Below are 18,924 nucleotides of genomic sequence, written 5' to 3' on the forward strand. Positions count from 1 at the left end.
TGGCTACGTACTCTCCTGACCTGTCAACAATCGAACGTGTGTGGGATGTGATTGGACGCCGTTTGCAGACTCTTCCCCTGCCTCGCTCAGATGACAAACTGTGGCAGATGGTTGAAAGGGAATGGAGAGCCATCCCTCAGGACACCATCTGCACTCTTATTGACTCTATGCTTAGACGTGTTTCTTCGTGCATCGCTGTCAGCAGTGGTCCTACATCCTACTGAGCCAACACCGTTCTCGCTCTGTATTCTGACTATCATTTTGACATAAAGATCACTTATTGCTGCTTGTTGTCTTTGTCGTTTTTCCAAATTTCATCGCTTTCTGACCACTCCTTCTTGGTGTTGCATTTTCAATGTCAAGCAGTGTACATATAATGCCAGTAACAGTATATAGAAATATTACTGTGTTTATCATTTCAATAAAGTGTAATCCTTGAGCTGCATAAACTTTAATATTGCAAATATTACATGTGTCACTTTCAACTAATATTTGTATGAATATGCCATACTTAACAAGTTTTTCAGCATTGTAAGGCTCTAAAAAATAAGCACAAGCTGCAAAGTATTATGCTGTTATGTATGATACATGTTGTTTTGGTTTCAAATGCTATTAAATTTTTCAACCAGATAATTTAGTACAGGCTTGGCTTATAATAATAATCATATTATTATAAATAATGATCAGATTCGTCGCGATGTCTTGATGGTTAATATTTGACAAAACCCATCCCTTGACTTCGTTTAAAGAAAAAATAAATAAATAAATAAACCCCTGTCTGTGTGGGGATCAGTTGACCAATAGTCATCTTGTGTACCCTTACACACTTGTCCCATGTAAATTATGAGCTCTAAAAATTTTTTCCTCTCTGGAATTATATTATCTTTCCATTTCATACTTTTGTGATATATTTTAAACCTATTCATAGTTTGATAATAAAATCTGGTTCTGGTTTGGTTCTGTGACTAAATATGTAAAAAAGTTGTCACATATAAATAAGTCTTCTGCATCAACTGTGGATTCGGGAATATTATCAGTAATCCCATGATGATTCTAAAATTGTTTAAGGACTGGAGGATTGTCAGTTGTTGACTTCATCTGCTTTTTCATCGGAACTTGTTTCAGAACTTCTAGAAATAGTTCTTTGAGCGAACACTCAAAAACATGGAATACTGTCATCATTATTGCTTTCTTCATTATCTTGGTTTTTGGAATTACTATCATACAAAAAATCCGTTGATTCATCAGCACATATTTTTTATCACTATTTTAATCACAGTGGCTCATTTTATCAACATTGTAACCAATAATAGAAAGCTTTTACAAAACATTCTGAAGCTATTAAACCAAATAACTCAACAAACTAAACTTCTAGAAAGAAAGAATGGAAATTCAGCTTGAGAAACGACTCACACAGTAGTGCCTAAATAGTTTTAAAAAAATTCAACATTAGTAATTGAATTGCAAAGAGTATGGCAACCTTTATGTTGACATTATGCTTGGTGATGATTACAGACTTCATTTAAGTGCGCTGCGAAGTATTAAGTCTGTTGAAGAGAAGAAATTTAACATTAATTTCTTTGCATATGCAAAAAATACATTTTGTAAATGATACTCATTGGCTAAAAGGTTACACTTCATGCTGTTTTAAATTGAGAATAACTGATTTGTTATTCAGTTAAGCCCAGGATCAGTGCCAGAACTGGTGTTGTTACACCGGGCTGCAGAATTTAAGGAAGACAATTTTTAGAATTTAAAGGAGTATCAAAGAACAAAATTAAGGAATGGCAAAAGTTTTAAAATTAGGGAAGGCATTTGGGATGTAAAATTTAGGGCAGCCAAAATGTTTAGAAGTTAGGGAGGCACTTAGCAGCAAAATTTTGGATGCGCACAGACTGCATCAGCTCACAAAATATCTATCGCTGACCCTAGATAAGCCTTAATTATGTGTGGGAATTTATTTATTCAAAACTCAAATAAGCCACATTAGTTAAGGGTTAAACATATGCAGGAATTTTTGTAAGTATAAGGAATAACTAAACTAATATAATTCAGGAGTTCGTATTAATTATTCAGGGTTAACTTCATCAGCGTGTGATCGAAGCATGACAACATGTAGCAGAAAAACATGTCTTTTATTATCAGCAGCCAATCTCATGGCACCAAAGGCATAGCTGGGTGGAGGGACAAGGGGACACCTGTTCCTAGCTGCAATTTTCGAATGAAATATTTTTCATTCTTGGCAAATGGAAGAGTGCATGAAATCTTCAGTTGCGTCTGGGTGCTGAAAGCTTTAGCTATGGTTCTGTATGATACATCATCAATAGTGTAGAGTGAGCTCTAGCTAAACTTTTTGGTTATGACAACGCATTTGAAGGTTTTCAGATATCTCAAACAGAAAGTGAAATTTTCCAATTTATGGAATTTGTGAGGAAATATGGAGAAGTGGTAATGAATGAAGATGATATTCATTATGATGGGCACTGACCAATTATCAGTCAACTAATGAACTGTGAAATCTGTAGTAGAATCTAAATCTATTAATCAACTAATGAATGGTGAAATCTATAGTATAATTCTAAATCTAGAAAATATCAGTACCGGTAGTGAAGAAAATGACAGAGAGGTGGTTGAGAACAAAAGATTTCATTTGACATTTTAGTGGGAATTCCTGAAGTGATATTTACAGTGCTTGAGCAATAGAGCTTTGTAACTGAACAAGAAGTGTAATGGCTATCTGAAGAATTAAAGAGAAAATATTAGTGCAAAGAAATGTTTAATAAAGGAAACAATAAAATATTATAATTTTTTTCTTTTCTTTTTCTTCCCACTTTCCTTATTTTTTTTTTTTTTTCCCCTTTCTCTCTCTCTCTCTCTCTTTTTTTTTTTTTTTTTTTTTTTTTTTTGTGTGTGTGTGTATTTTTATTTCTTTAGGGTTATACATGTTTAATTATTTCATAAATCACTACTTCATATTTTTAATTTTATAATTTCTACATATCATCATACTACTTTTAAATATAATGATCTAACACCCAGAAAAATCCAAAATCGAGAATCACCGAAGTAACAAGTTTGGATCTCCAACTTTGTACTGTAATATATTATAGTATCCGTATTTAAAGTGTTTCGTGGTTTATTTTTCCATTTAAAAAATATGATTTATTTCTTCATGTTGTGTGTTATTTCAGTTATTTTTTATGATTAAATTGTATTCAATTTTATCTTATTAAGTTTTACAACAAACAATTACCAAGAAATGCACCATCTGTGGCTGATGATTACAATATGCCTCACTGGATTAATTTAAGGTATGAGGCAGAATTTTGCCAAATATAATATTTTTTAAGTATTTGGTAATATTTTTATAAATGCTGAAGATAATTTGATGTTTCTTATCTCATATATTCTCTCTCTCTCTTTTTTTCCCATCTGGGAGTATTGGAAACACTCATAGTAGCAGTACGACTAATCATTTTTTAGTTATGTGAGATACCTATATACAATGCACAAAAAAAAGGGGTAGGACAGTTCTATATCTCCCGTTCTACTGGGCCGATTGACGAAATTCAAATTGCATTTTTCATGTCTCAAAAGAGCGACTTAGTTTTAGGATTGTTCTAGCATAGGGATTTTGACACAAAATAAGACTTCTGAAAAGACATGTCAATTTTTTTTTGCATATTTCGATTCCACGACTCAAATTATGCCTTAATATTAAATTTTGTAAAATTTAGAGCAAAATTTATGGAGAAATTAAAAAATTTAACTTTGCACATTTTTTTCAGTTTGTGCCGAGAATAATTCACTTGGCGAACTTCTTAATACATGGCAATCTATTTTCCTTTCCCTCCATTGTGGGGAGAAGAGGAAAACAAGTCACATCGTTCCGCTCATCCACAATAAGTTTATTAAAAAAAAAGAGAGATTTATAAATATATACCAAATTCAATTAACATTGAGGAGCTAAAATTTTGAGAGCTAATTTTTAAAAACTACTCATGCGTTTTTTACAAAACATGGCTGTTTGGCGTAATTTGAGTTGTAGAATCGAAATGTGGAAAAAAATTGGCATGCTATTTCAGAAAAAGTCCGATTTCGTGTTAAAATACATGTATTAGAACAATGCTATATATAAATCTAATACATATCCTAAGACACGCTTTCAAAACATGGAAAACGTAATTTGAATTTCATAATCGGCCCAGTAGAATGGGATATATAGAACTGTCCCATTTTCTTTTTTCCTTTGTGCAGTGTACACACAGACATCGTAAAAATTTCTATTTTACAATCGGTTTTGGAATAAAGAGTGCTTTATTTTTGTGTTTGTGTACTGACGTTATGCAAAAAACTAATTGAAATGGATATTCCAAAATTTTTCGTGATTCCTGTGCTTCCTTTAGTTCAAGGATGTCAAACTCGCGGCCCACAGGCCGCATGCGGCTCACAACAAATATTTTTGTGGCCCGGCCAATATATCGGCAAATAATAATATATAATAATAAAATAACATATCGACGAAGAAAAAAATGAAATGTTTACTGCTAAGTAATTAACGATAATTTATTCAGTGTTGTTAGATTACTCACCGCGAGCTGACACGCACACTACTTAAATTACAAATGCGTGTGAGTAGCTTGCGTTCAGCTACCTTCGGCTTTTGAGGAACACGTGCACTCAGAACTTGTATGCATCCCCCGATAGCCGAATGTGGCCGAACTCATGGTCTCAGTTTTCCAATCATAGTTTTGTATGATATATTGGTGCATGCATGTGCATGCACTTTGCTTTATTATTAATTATTACTTAATTCATATTGTTACGGATTTCATAGTTATTTATTTATTTAGTTTTTTTTATTTAGAATTGTAATTAGATTTGGTTCATGTTGCCTTAGCAACGCAGACGATTTTTGAAAAGACAGCTGCGTTGGAAGGTTAAAAATAAAACAGCGCGTGCATTTAATACCTAATAAATAAATATCTCGTAATTGCTGTTGCCATCCACAAAAATCCAGATATTTAAAGATGTTTCCAGTATATTCAAGAAATTAATTATAAAGCTTATAAAAGCCGAGAACAAACAACTCATCTCAGTAGTAGTAAAATTAAACGAAAAATCGCTGACGAACATAGAATATTCCAAGTAAAATGGGAATTAGAATATTTTTGCTGTGAAATAAAAGATAAAATAATCTGCTTGATATGCAATAATACTATTAATGTATCAAAGTTATATAATATTAAACGTCATTACGAACAACACAAATCGAAATATAACAATTACGAAGGATTAATGAGAGAAGAAAAGTTGAAAGAGCTCAAGTTAGGAGTGAAAAAGCAACAGTCCATGTTTAGTAAAGTATTGCAAGAAAGTGAAGCGGCGGTACATGCAAGCTACATCTTGTCCGAATTGATAGCTAAACATTCAAAGCCTTTTACTGACGGTGATTTCATCAAGGAATGCCTAATGAAAGCTGGAGAAATTGTTTGTCCTGGAAATGTGAAGGCTTTTCAATCAATTTCATTGTCTCGAAATACAGTTGCGGAAAGAGTTACTGATTTAGCCGTGAATTTAAGTGATCAGATCAAAGCAAAATCATCTAGTTTCGAAAGTTTCTCCATTGCCTGTGACAAGAGCACGGCAGTGGCAAAGCTCAATTAGCAGTGTTTCTTCGTTCTTGTGACAAGAATTTTAACATTTTTGAGGAATTACTGGAACTAATACCGATGCCTGGTACTACCACAAGAGAAGATATATTTACTTGTGTTTTTTGACTTCTGCAGATATACAATCTACCTTTGGCAAAATTAAATTCTGTAGCTACAGATGGCGCTCCATCAATGACCGGGAAAAACAAGGGCTTCGTAGCATTACTAAGAAAAACACTTAGTGAAATTCACGGTTCAAACATTCATCATATGCATTGTATTATACATCAAGAAGTTCTATGCACGAAAGTAATAAATATGGAGAATGTTTTGTCATATATAAAAAAAGTTATAAATTTTATAAGATCTCGAGATTTAAATCAGCCTCAATTCTCTGCTTTCTTAAGTGAGTTAGATAGTGAATACAGTCAAAAGTTGTTAATTCGGACATCCATAATCTGGAATGATCTATAATCCGGACCTCAAAGCTAAAATCTTTCTGCGCATGCGCCGCATTGACGCATGCTCATAGGCGTTTTACGCGTGCACACAAGACAGTTACGATTGCGCATATGCGTCTGCGTAAGTGCAAAATACGTTTTCGCATGCGTGTTTAATGTATAACGGACGGTATAAGCTAAAATTATCTAATTATCTATTTCAGTTAATGTTGATGATTGTGTTGTTCCTTAATCTTCGAATTTGATCCAGCTTATTATTTTTTACAGACTGTAAGAGCAATTTTATAAAAGTAAGCTTGAACTTTCGATTATGTCAAATAGAATTTCCGATGCTGGAGCTCCCAAAGATTTAGAAAACAAAAGTATGATTCGATGTCCATCAAACAAAAAACGAATTGCTACATAAAATGGATAAAGGTATATCCTTTGTTCATCTAACCGTTCCGAGATCTGTTTATCAATTTCACGCTGCTCTGCGGGGGGGGGGGCATCGCGGCACGCAATGAACTGGAAGTTGATCTGTCACCACTATCGTTATCTTCAGGGCAGATGTTTTTATTTTATTCGGCTTATAATTCCTTACTAAATGTAGTATTTAATCTCGATGTACTCCGTCTTTGATATGATTTAAATCAAATTCCTCGTCATTATAAATATCACGAATACAAATCAAATAGTTTCTGGTTGCAATTTTCTAATTTCGGCTATGTGTAAGGTACGCATGCACGCGTTGAAAGAAATGTTTAATAAAGTAAACAAATAAATATTAAGCTTCTTTTTTTGTAAAATTTGATACCCTTTAGATCATAATTGCTCATTATTTTATAAATTACGGTTTCATATTTTTAATTTTGTAATTTCTGCATGCCATCTTACCAGATTTAAACTGATGATCTATAATCCGGAAAAAGCGATAATCCGGAATTGCCAAAGTCCCGACAAGTCCGGATTAAAGACTTTTGACTGTATTCGGGTTTGTCCTACTATACCGAGATACATTGGTTATCTTGCTCCAAGATTCTCAAACAATTCTGGGATTTGAAAGAAGAAATATGTCAGTTTTTAAAAACAAAAAATCAAGACGTAAGTTTGTTTTATGATCCAATATGGATACAAGATTTATCTTTCTTGATTGATATAACCAAACACGTAGCCGATTTAAATTTATCGTTACAAGGAAAAGATCATACGAGGGCCATCCAGGAAGTAGATTACGTTTCCGTCTGTGTCCGCTAGGGGCGGGGCTAGCGCGGCCATCTTGGGGTCAGAGCGTTGCGCAGCTCAGTCTGCATCTAGCCGTGCTAGTGAGAGGTTCGTGCTGTGCTCCGTTCAGATACTGTGACGGTTTGAAATGTCTGCGTTAATTGAAAATCCCGCGAGGTGCGCTCAGTAATAAGGTTTCTGACTGCAAAAAACTGTAAACCGATAGAAATCTATCGGCAGCTTCGTGAAGTGTATGGGGACAACATTATCACTGAAGGTGGAGTGCGTCAGTGGGTCATAAGATTTCAAAATGGCCGAACCAATGTTCACGACGAAGATCGAAGTGGGAGACCCAGCATAGTGACCACCGAACTTCTCGAAAAAGTCGATGCTAAAGTCCGTGAAAATCGAAATTTCACAATAACAGAACTTTCTTTGAGTTTTCCACAAATTTCGCGAAGTTTGTTGCACGAAATCATCAGCGAAAAGCTTGGTTACCACAAGTTTTGTGCAAGATGGATTCCAAAAATCTTGACAGAGGACCACAAAAATCAGCGAATGGCTGCAGCGTTGAACTTTTTGGACGCTTACCATAAGGATGGTGACTCTTTACTCGATCGCATCGTTACTGGTGACGAAACATGGGTGAAACATGTGAACTGTGAAACGAAATTGCAATCAATGCAGTGGGGGCACACAAGTTCTCCCCAAAAACCCAAGAAATGCATGCAAACAATGTCGGCAAGGAAGATGATGGCGACTGTTTTTTGGGACAGAAAAGGTGTAATTTTGGTGGACTTCCTGGAAAGAGGCACTACAATAAACTCTCAAAGGTATTGCCAAACTCTCCAAAAACTCAGAAGAGCAATTCAAAACAAGCGCAGAGGAATGTTGAGCTCTAAGATCTTGTTGATTCACGACAACGCCCGGCCCCACACGGCAAATGTCACTCGTAAAGTTCTTGAATCTTTTAAGTGGGAGTTGTTTCCTCATCCGCCGTACAGTCCCGACCTGGCACCGAGCGACTTCCACCTATTCCCAGCAATGAAGAAGTGGCTGGCTATGCAGCGTTTTGATGACGACGCACAGCTGCAAGAAGAGGTAACGAAGTGGTTGAAGGCGCAGGCGGCCGAATTTTTCGACGAAGGAATTTCCAAGCTCGTACATCGCTACGATAAATGCCTTAATTTGTATGGTGACTATGTAGAAAAGTAGTATTTGAGTGTGGCTTTCATCTGTATATAATAAAATTTGTTTCCTATACTTTGTTTATTTTTTTATTCCAAAACGTAATCTACTTTCTGGATAGCCCTCGTATCATTGTGAACATGTTTGACATAATTAAAGCATTTAAATGTCAACTAGTTCTTTGGGAAAAACAACTTAAAAATGAATATTTGACGCACTTCCCGACGTGCAGCATGAACAAATCAAGTTTAGATGATACTTGTTCGTATCAAAAATACGCAGAAAAAATTGCAAATTTAACAACTGAATTTGAAACGAGGTTTAATGATTTTAGTTCCCTCGAAGACTTTTTTTTTTTTTTTTGTTGTTGTTGTTTTCTTCGATTTTCTCAATAAGTATTGACTCAGTACCCAGCCATATGCAAATGGAGGTGATCGAGATTCAATGCAACTCAAATTTGAAAGCAAAATTCATTGAAGTGGGCGTGCCTGAATCTTACAAATATTTACCAGCCAGGTTTGAAAACACTCGAAAATTCGCATATGAAATTATTTCCATGTTTGGTAGCACTTATCGGTGCGAGCAGTTATTTTCAGTCATGAAAGGTAATAAGTCTCCTATTAGAGACCGTATTAATGATGCTCACCTTGGGTCAGCGTTGAAAGTTATCACTGCAAACAAAATTTCTCCCGAAATAGCAAAGATAATAGCAGAGAAGAGATGTCAAGTATCAGGATGTAAACATTAAATTTTTCTTGTTCTTTTCTATATAAATATATATATATATGTTTATTATTGTATTATTCAAAATAAATCTACGTTTCTATGAATATTGTTTTTTTTTTTTTTTTTTTTTTTTTTTTTTTTTGCGGCCCGCCTAAAGTTAAACCTTGTTTGTTTGGCCCAAGTGTACCTATGAGTTTGACATCCCTGCTTTGGTTCATACAAGGAAGTAAAAAAGCAATAAAAAAAGGGTGTGGGCTATAGAAGAAAATGTATTGCATATTAGATTCTGTGAGTATGGAGAGTGATAGAAGTGCAAAATCTTGACATGAGTTTTGATATTTAATAAAATAATTTTTTTTCCTAGTTTTTGCGAATCAGATGTCTTATTTCTTCATTTTTCTTTTTTTTTAATGCAGTTTCATGATTTGTAATTTAAAACGTACCTGATTTTTGCATAAATTGACATTATGATATTAAGTGCAAATTTCTTTTTCGACTTCTGAACTATATTATTTAGGTTTCATATTAACAACAAAGTGCTAATACATTAAATAACTATTTTTAACTTTAAGTGCCATGTTAAATTAAATTGTTTCTTATTTTCTTATTTTCTCATACATATAAATTGGATCTAAGGTGTTAAATGTTTCTATTTCTGCCTTAAAGAACACGAGAAATAATGGTACTTATAGACTATCGTAGCGATCTTGGTAGAAGTAGCCAAATTTTCAGAAAGTGCGAAACTTTGGCAACCATGCTCATAACCATTCTTCTGGCAACCGTGTTTATAACAATTGTTTCAGTCAAGTAATGGTGTCATTTTCATATGCTTTCTATTTTGTTGTATTACAAGTTCCAATGGTTTTTATACACAAATCATGATATTTTTTGCCTTAAACTTAGTTTTAAAATATGAACTTGTGGATTTCGCCAGCAATGGTAGAAACTATGGTAAAATTTCGGCAGCAATAAAGAATTTTGCTAAAAATTTTCTAAAGGAAACAATGAAGAAATGCATTTCTAGATAGCCGCTGTTGCCAAAGATTGCATGAAGTTGAGTCTCTGTGATTTTCTGATGTTTTTTGAAGTGAAAACAGATCACTGTGTACTTCGGAAATAGAAGAATTTAAAAAAAAAAAAAAAAAAAGAGAGAGCGAGAGAGAAAGCTTCGAAGAAGAATGTAAGTGTTTATTTTTTTAATGTGTAACATAATCCTTATTTAATAATCTAAATTTTGTATTTTAAATTGCTAAAGTAAATTTTCTTTTCCTTTATTGATATTGTTTACCAATATTACTATCTTTTTTTTCTACTATAAATATATATAAACCAATACTATATAAATATCGATAGTTCAGGAATCTTTCTAGCAAAGAAGGCGCAAAAAATGCCAATTTGCACATGCTAAGAAATTTTAACATTTTCAACTGTACCAAATCGCCAAATTGCGCCAAAATGGCTGTGATAGTACATAAGTACCGAAGTAACTTATACTGCTTTGCAAAGATTTGGGATTTTTTTTTTTTTTTTTTTGTGTGTGTTCTTAAGAGGATATTAAATTTCAATATTATGTTATACCTAATTTATTATTTCTTTACTTATATTAAATATGTTTTAAATGAGTAGCAAGGTTATTGATCTGAAAGACTTAGTTAATTTTAGTTATAAAGTGAAAACTGTAATGCACTATAAATGAAAGTCTCTGAAAAAAATTAAATGTAAACTTTAATACTTTTTTATTGCATTTTGTATTAAAAAAGCAATTTCATTATATTATTGGAATTTTTATCTTTTCTTTTTTAGTTTTTATTCCACTCGAAACCCAAATATATATAATGATTTTGTTCCAAGAATAAAGCTTCCAACTTTGCTTGTAAGTAAAATTAATTATCTAAATGAAGAACTTTTTATTATTAACAAAATGACAATGTATTATATATCAGTTTTTACCTCCATGACTGAGTTATGTCAATTATACAGGGTGTTTCAAAACTTGGAGGTGAGGTAGAAAACATCAATAGGAATCAGAACTGTAGAGGAAAGTGGGGTCCCAGATGCCACCTTTATGTAACAAAGAGACATAAAGATAAAGCAAGGACGCAATACAGAAAGCAGTATTAAGTACTTTATTGGACAACAAAAAAATTGTATCACAGGAAGTGTTCGAAATTCTGCCCATTCTCATTAATGCACGATTAACACCTATGCTGCATGAACTGACGAACATGTTAATAAATACTGAATGTTTTACAGATCAAAGCAGCAGTGATGGTGATAGTTGCTCTACTGTCATTCCATAGACAATTGCCTGCAAGAGAAGATAAATCAGGTGATCTCGGTAGCCATGCGATGGAGCCACAACACACAATCTATCCATAGACTCCAACTATTACGGATTCTCTGTAGTTTCTACGGAAATTCATGTTAAACTACGAGCTACGAAAAGTATGAGAAAAACTACGGATTTTACAGAAACAGAGTAGGAGAACCAGTACACGAAATGGAACCAACTAATTCATCTGATGATTGGCTGAATACTCGTGTCGTCATATATCACGTATTGAGTGCGTTGCGGGTTTTGAAGAATACCCAATTGTAGATCAGTAACTCCAACCATTAATGACTTGTCAATTAGTCCCCCAAAACATCTGGTCTCCCAGGCGAGAGCTTAGCATCTGTCTTGTGAACTGGGATTCAGGTGGAAGTTTTTTTTTAATAATGCTACCTTGAACAAAAAAGCCAAAATTATCTCAGCAGAAATTTAAAGATTCATATTCTTCAGAATTTCCATGCATTAAAGCATCCATAATTTCTGTGAATCACACACACTGCAGTGTATGCAACAAAGACTTCTCAGTTGCACATGGTGGAAAAGATGACTGTAAACGGCATGTTTTTTCTCAAAAACGTATAGAAATTGGCACTGTAAAATCTAAAGAAATAACGAATTTCTTAATAAAAGATAACGAAACAGGTCCTATAGAAGACGAATGCTATTGTGTTCGATTTTTAATTGAACACAATCTACTGCTTTCTGTTTCGGATTATTCCAAAGAGCTTTCAAAGCAATGTTTCCGGATTCTGCCATAGCAAAAACATGTAGCTGCGGTCATACCAAAACTGCCGCTATTGTGAAAACACTTGCAGAATAATACGGAGAAGGTATTTTTAATTGTGTAAATAAAAACTTTAAAAGCAAAGGTTTAGAATGGAAAAATTGCTTATCATTTTCTTCAGATAATGCTAGTAATATGATTGGAAAGCTTAAAGGTGTAGCATCGTTTATCAAAATGCATCAACCAAGTAAATTCAACCGAGGTTGTCCATGCCACCTCTTTTATATAGCTGCAAAAAAGGCTACTGAAAAATTAATTGGCTCAGAAATCGAAATGTTGTTAATAGATGTATATTTTTATTTGGAGAAAAGTTCGAAACGGAAACATAGCTTCAAAGTTGCTCAACAAATTTTGGAATAGAATGCAAAATCGCATAAAATTTTGAAATATTGCAGTACAACATGGTTGTCTCTTTTAGAATCTATAACAAGGATTTTAGAACAGTGGAATGCTGTGATAAATTTTTTTGGAGATCAACCAGATAACAGTGAGAATGAAGGAAAGAGATTGCAGAACATTAAAAAAAATGTTACAGTCACCTACCACCAAAGTGTACTTGTTATTTTTGAAAAATACTTTGCCTTTGTTTATAACAGTAAATATTAATTTGCAACAACAAGCTCCTTATATACATAAATTGAGAAGAGAACTCGTTCAACTTTTAATGAATATATTTGTTAGATTAGTAAAACCATCAGTAATTTCTAACGAATATGAAGATTTTACTCTAACATCTCTTTCATTTCAAAAGTATAGTAAACAAAAAGAAAATGAAAATTTAGTGATTGGTGCGGAAACAAGACTATATTTAAAAAATGCGAAGTTCAATGAAAATGAAGTAAAATCATTTTTCAATTCTGTGAAAGCTTTTTTTTGTAACTGCATGTTCATATATAATAGATAAATTTCCACTAAGTGATCCATTTCTAAAACATGCTGAAGTTGCTGACATCAACTTGAGGACTGAAGTTTCATTTTCATCTGTTCTTTACTTGATGAATACTTTTCCATCCATTATTGATGAAAAATATCTGAATCAAGTGGAAATTAACTTTTCCATGTATCAAGTAGATGATTTGAAAGAAATTGTAGATTTGCATATTGATATAGCATGGGGAGAAGTTGCCAAATTAAAAAATATGAATGGGTGTATTAAATACAAAGTATTGCCTACTGGAATGCTTGCCATCTTAGTAATACCTCATTCGAATGCAGCTTGCGAAAGAATTTTTTCTATTGTTAAAAAAAAATCAGACAGAATTTCGACCAAATTTAGGTCCTAAAACTCTTGAAGCAGTTTTGATTGAAAAAATAAGTATGCAGGCAAATGAAGAACTCTGTTATAAAAAAACATTCTCAAAATCAGAATTTAAGCTTGCTAAGCATCCTACATATAAATCTTTGCATTCGTAAATTATAAGTATTTTTTTAATACTAATGTGTATTACTCTTGGTTATTTAAATTTTATTTTCCTGCAGAAATCAAATCCAGAGTAAAGATATATGATTTATGGATTCTGATTTTCTCTGATTAGTAGTGATTTTTTCATATAATAGTAGATTTAGTGATATACATGTTTGAGAAGTTAAATGAAAATTTCTATTTAAATGTGCATATAATTTACAAGGCATATTTTTAATTATTCAGTTTTATATGTATATGGATTTTAAATGTAACAAAATTGATTACAATTAAATAAAAATTAATGAATGGTTAATTACAACATGCGTTACGCACGCATGTGAAAATATCGTTCGTTATATTGTGAAAATATCGTTAAAATATCGTATCGTTAGTTGTGAAAATATCGTTCGCGCATTGACTACCGACAAGTTCTGCTGCAGGTTGGAGTCTATGTCTATCTACCTCCAAATGTACGGTCCAAATGGTTATGTACAGAAATTTCACAATGAGATGGAGCGCTATCATATTGAAACCACATTTGGCATGTAATTCGTGCAGGAACATTAATCAGCAATTCTGCAGTGGCCTGTTCCAGAAAAATGAGATACTTATGAACGTTTATTTGAGGTGGTAAGATGCATGGACCAATCAAGCAGTCAGCCATGATCCTCGCCCAGCAAAGCACTGTTGTGCAGCAGTTGGTCTCTTTCTATGTAGATTGTCAACGATCCACATGTGCATGTTGTGGGTATTGAACACCCCCTCATGTGTAAAGGGTATTTCATAAGTGAGAAACGTTTTTGTAAAAATCACTAAGCAAACACAACATGTTCTGGATAATCATCTGCCTCCAGTGCTTGAACTCTTTGAAGATGAAAAGGATGTAGGCTTTCTCTGTGCAGAAGGCACCACACAGTTGATGTGGATACAGTTGTTGCAGCGGCAAGCGCATATACACTGGTAGTGGGATTTTGATCCACAGCATTCAGCACACCCTCTTCTAGGTTATTTATTCATGTTAATTGCACCCGCCCAATGTCATGCGTCAGAAGTATAAAGGATCTATGTTTACACAGATTCTGAACATGAATGAGCATTTGGTGACAGGGTATTTCACATCGTTGGAAGTTTTTCTCAATACAGTCATACAGCAGCATGTCCATTTCCATTAGCTAGGCCATAAATAAATTAATATCAGCTAACTTGATATTAGTAAAACAATGCATGTTCATCTCTCTCCATCACTGGCTACAATGAGAAAATCGCACATGCTAACCTCGAGAAGTCGCTTACAACGCCATCTGTCCGTCTACCATCTGAGCCACTGATCTGTCTGGGACCCTGCTTCCTATGTGATTCTGATTCCTGTTGGTATTTTCTATCTCCTACTACTGGAGTTCTGAAACACACATGTTTGCCGATACAAAGCTGATTAAAAATGCAAGGCATATTTTTAAAGGGACTATTTTACAATAAAAATTAAATACTATATATTTTGGATCTTTATTTTTTTCTCATTATATCTACCTTCAACTACTTTTTCACGTAGTTTTTTTCCTTCTGTTACTGAAATGTTTATCATAGTGATGAGCTGAGATTTATCATAGAGATGAGTCTGAGTTCTTTGATCTACTTAAACATTTCTATCACGCAAATGCATGCTTCTCATCATGATTCAAAAAGGTGTCCATTTGTATGCAAGGAATGTTGGAAATATGAAAAATTGTAAATATGTATGCCTTAAAACAATATTGTGGAGCATTCTTACATAAAAATGTCCTACATATCATAACATTACTTTAAATATAGAAAATAAGCTAATGTGATAAAGAATAATTATTATGTATGATACATATTATTTTTTAGCTTTATTTTATTTGTGTATTTTTTTTTTAATTTTAGCCTGAAGAAGTAAAAGAAAAAGAGAGGGGGTGTGAGTATTTTTTTTTTTTTTTTCATTTTTTAAAATAATCTTTTTGTAATTATTATTCTTTTGGAAGGTAGAAAATGAATACCATCTAATTATAGTAGAACACTGAAAAACACAGTTTTGGTTTTTTTAATATTTGATACTTATTTAGTGTAGAAAATTGATCTATTTTTATATGTTAAATTTGTAAAAATGATTTTTTTAAAGATGAAGTTAAATATCAGTTGATTTCGAAGAATATTTTAACACTCATTATACAGAGGGTAATTTACTATGTTTGGTTCCTTCTCATTGGTCATAAGTGTATTTGGTCTCATCTCGATCTTGATTTAAAAAAATAAATAACTGAATTCCTGCATTACCTTTTTCTTCTTAAGAACAGAGTTTATTTGCCACAGAAAATTGTCTGCGAAATTGCTTGTGCTATCACTAGGAGAAGCCTGACTTTCATGAATTATGATTGTTGCTCTAATTTGTTGCCCTGACATTTTCATAAATATTGTTAGTTTTGTCTGAACTGCTTGTCTTTTCCTTCATCATAAATTTCATAATGGGGACATAAAGCTTCCTTTGCCCCCCCCTTTTTTTTTCTAAATCTGTCAAATGTGTTTTAATACATGGTTTCCAACTTAGCAGGAAATTGATTTAACAATTCATTCAGATAAGCATTCAGTTAAGCTCTTTGTGGTAGTTTTTTTTTTTTTTTTTTTTTTTTTTTTTTTATGATTTAATTTTTTTCTCTGTTTTGCTTCCTTCTTCTTTTTCAGTTATTTCTTGTTCTAATGCAATCAATTCCTCATTGATTATTTCTTTAGACTCATGGTCTAGCAAGAGTTCAACATCTTAACATTCTAGGGAATGAACTTTAACGAGTGTAACAATATTTTCATGAACTGTTTGCAGATCCTTTCTCATTGGGGGAACATTTAAATTTATTTATCAAATTCTCTACACATTCTTTCCAAATTCCATTTATGCATTTTCAAATGCAATATGGTTTCCAAAAATCATGCAGTAACAACTGAGAGTCTGTTTCATTTGTGGCAACAGTCTGAGCAAATGTCAAACTTAGGTAATTTGCCTTAAAAAGCATTATTACAACCTTAATCCCTAGGTTGGACCACTGGTGTTGTATTTGAGGGCAGAAAACCTTTGATATTATTGGCGTATTTTAAACCTGCAATGTTACCACCAAGTAGAACAAATTATTGATCCTTAACCCTAGTGTACTTTTTGCTTTTTTATGAGTATAGGTTCTAATGAGTGTGCATTTCTTTCATCAACCTTGAATATTTGTGTAGTGCATTGTCACAATCAGCAGTTAGGCTTAATAAATCATTTCTGATATTTCTTCTGTATATTCACAAACGTAAGATCTTACAATATATGAATTTTAGAATTTTCATATATATTAAATATTTTGTTTCGAACACTAGAATTTTCTTCTGATTTTCTTAAAAATAATCGACAATTGGTTTTATTAACAATAAATTGATATTGAACGATGTAATAATAATCTTTATAACAATTTTAAAACATTTTCTTTCTAGATAAGAAAACTTGTATATAGTTTTCTTGAGAACAAAACTGAAATATGAAAATAAAATTATGATGCTCTTTCTTTTTGTCTTCTGGGAAGAAAAACAAAATATGATCAGGCAGCACAAGCTTTGGATACTTTGTAGTCAAGAAAAACAATTATGGCATTTTTAATACAAAATAATGCTCAGTCATTAATATATAATTAAGGTGAGGCCAACACAAAGCTAACCCAATTAACTTTCAGTTAATAGTTAAAAAATTCTGTCATACAAATATTGCAGTTAAAATCTTTGTGTGAAGCATTTGAACTGACTTGTGCTAGTTATAAAATTCTCTCTGTAAACTAGGGTTCGCACGGTCCTTAAGAGTCCTTAAAAGTCCTGAAGTTTTTTTAAATCGCCTTTTGGTCCTTAAAAGTCCTTAATTTCAGCCAAAATCATCAGAAGGTCCTTAATTTTAATCAGCTGAAATTTCTGTCTTGTTTACATACAGGGTGATCAGCGAATAAGCCCTGATTTCAAAATTAAATATCTCTACAACAAAAATCGATAGAATTATGCGGTAAACTGTACATTTATTAGCAAAACTGTAAAAATGGTGTACAAAAATTTAGAAAATTTAGTTAAGAAAATCGTTAACAGATGGCACTGTGCACTGAAAACTCTTTCTCTGAAAGGAGTAAAAAAAATCTTTAAAAAAATAAAGTGAAGCAGCCTTTGCAATCAAAGTACAATTTTTTCAAAATGTTCACTGTTCGAAACAGTGAGGTGGCGTAAATGAACAATAAAATTTGACATTACATCTTGCAATGTCTTGACAGAAATGGAATCACATGCAGCACCAATCAACGATTCAAGCTCATCTAGAGTAGCAGGATTGTTTCGATAGACAGCGTCTTTCAATGCGCCCCACAGAAAAAAAGTCACAAGGACTCAGATCGGGACAATATGGAGGCTACGCTATTCCTGTGTCAATAAATTGAGGATAATCTAATGCAATTACTCTATTCCCAAAGTATTCATGAAGAAAGGGAAAAACTTTATTTGTTCCATGTGGTCGATCCCCATCTTGCAGGAACCAGTCGATACCTGGTCGATCCTTCAACGCTAGTTGAGTGCTGACAAATTGTAACGTAATGTTCAGTAGTTATCGTTTCTCGTACCAAAAAGTGTCCGATAATGCCTCTGGCACATACCGCAGCCCATGCCATAACTTTAGGCGAATGCAATACTTTTTCTGCACACAAATGAGGATTTTTGGTACCCCAAGATCTCCAGTTTTGTTTATTAACGATTCCATTCAAATGGAAATGTGCTTCATCTGTGAACCAGATGCAGTTCACATCAAATCTGTCGTTGTTGATCATTGTTAGAACCTGATTCACAAAGTCAACCCTTTGTTGCACAGCTTTCATGGGTATTGGCCTGATGACTTTGGGTTTTGTATGGAAACAGCCGTAGGCTTTTTTAAAATATTTTTTGCATGCTCATGTACTTCAAACTTGTCTCTGATGCAATCCATCAGATGCTTTTCCTAGGATTTTGCTGAACAAATCCAGAAACTTCGGCTGCATTTTCAGGAGTGACTATAGTTTGCTTAGGCCCAACATTTTCCTTTCGATCATCAGCCATGCTGCCAGTCCATTCGAATTTTGCGAAGAGCATGCGAATGGTTTTCACATCGGGGCCAACTGAAGCAT

General features: G+C 33.3%; 1 protein-coding gene across 7 annotated transcripts in view; it reads left to right on the forward strand.

Moving 5' to 3' along the window:
• Nucleotides 1-18,924, forward strand: part of Iml1 (GATOR complex protein Iml1) — a 283,312-nt gene that overhangs the window by 86,979 nt on the left and 177,409 nt on the right. For all 7 annotated transcript variants that reach the window (XM_085810857.1, XM_085810858.1, XM_085810852.1 and 4 more), the window contains exons 12-14: nucleotides 3,235-3,311; nucleotides 11,036-11,105; nucleotides 15,656-15,686. In XM_085810857.1, the coding sequence (XP_085666983.1) occupies nucleotides 3,235-3,311; nucleotides 11,036-11,105; nucleotides 15,656-15,686 (178 nt within the window). The remainder of the gene's footprint in view (nucleotides 1-3,234; nucleotides 3,312-11,035; nucleotides 11,106-15,655; nucleotides 15,687-18,924) is intronic.

This window comes from Stegodyphus dumicola, chromosome 2 (genome assembly GCF_044657685.1).
Source record: "Stegodyphus dumicola isolate Sdum_Otavi_A_Nest chromosome 2, ASM4465768v1".
NCBI lineage: Eukaryota > Metazoa > Arthropoda > Arachnida > Araneae > Eresidae > Stegodyphus > Stegodyphus dumicola.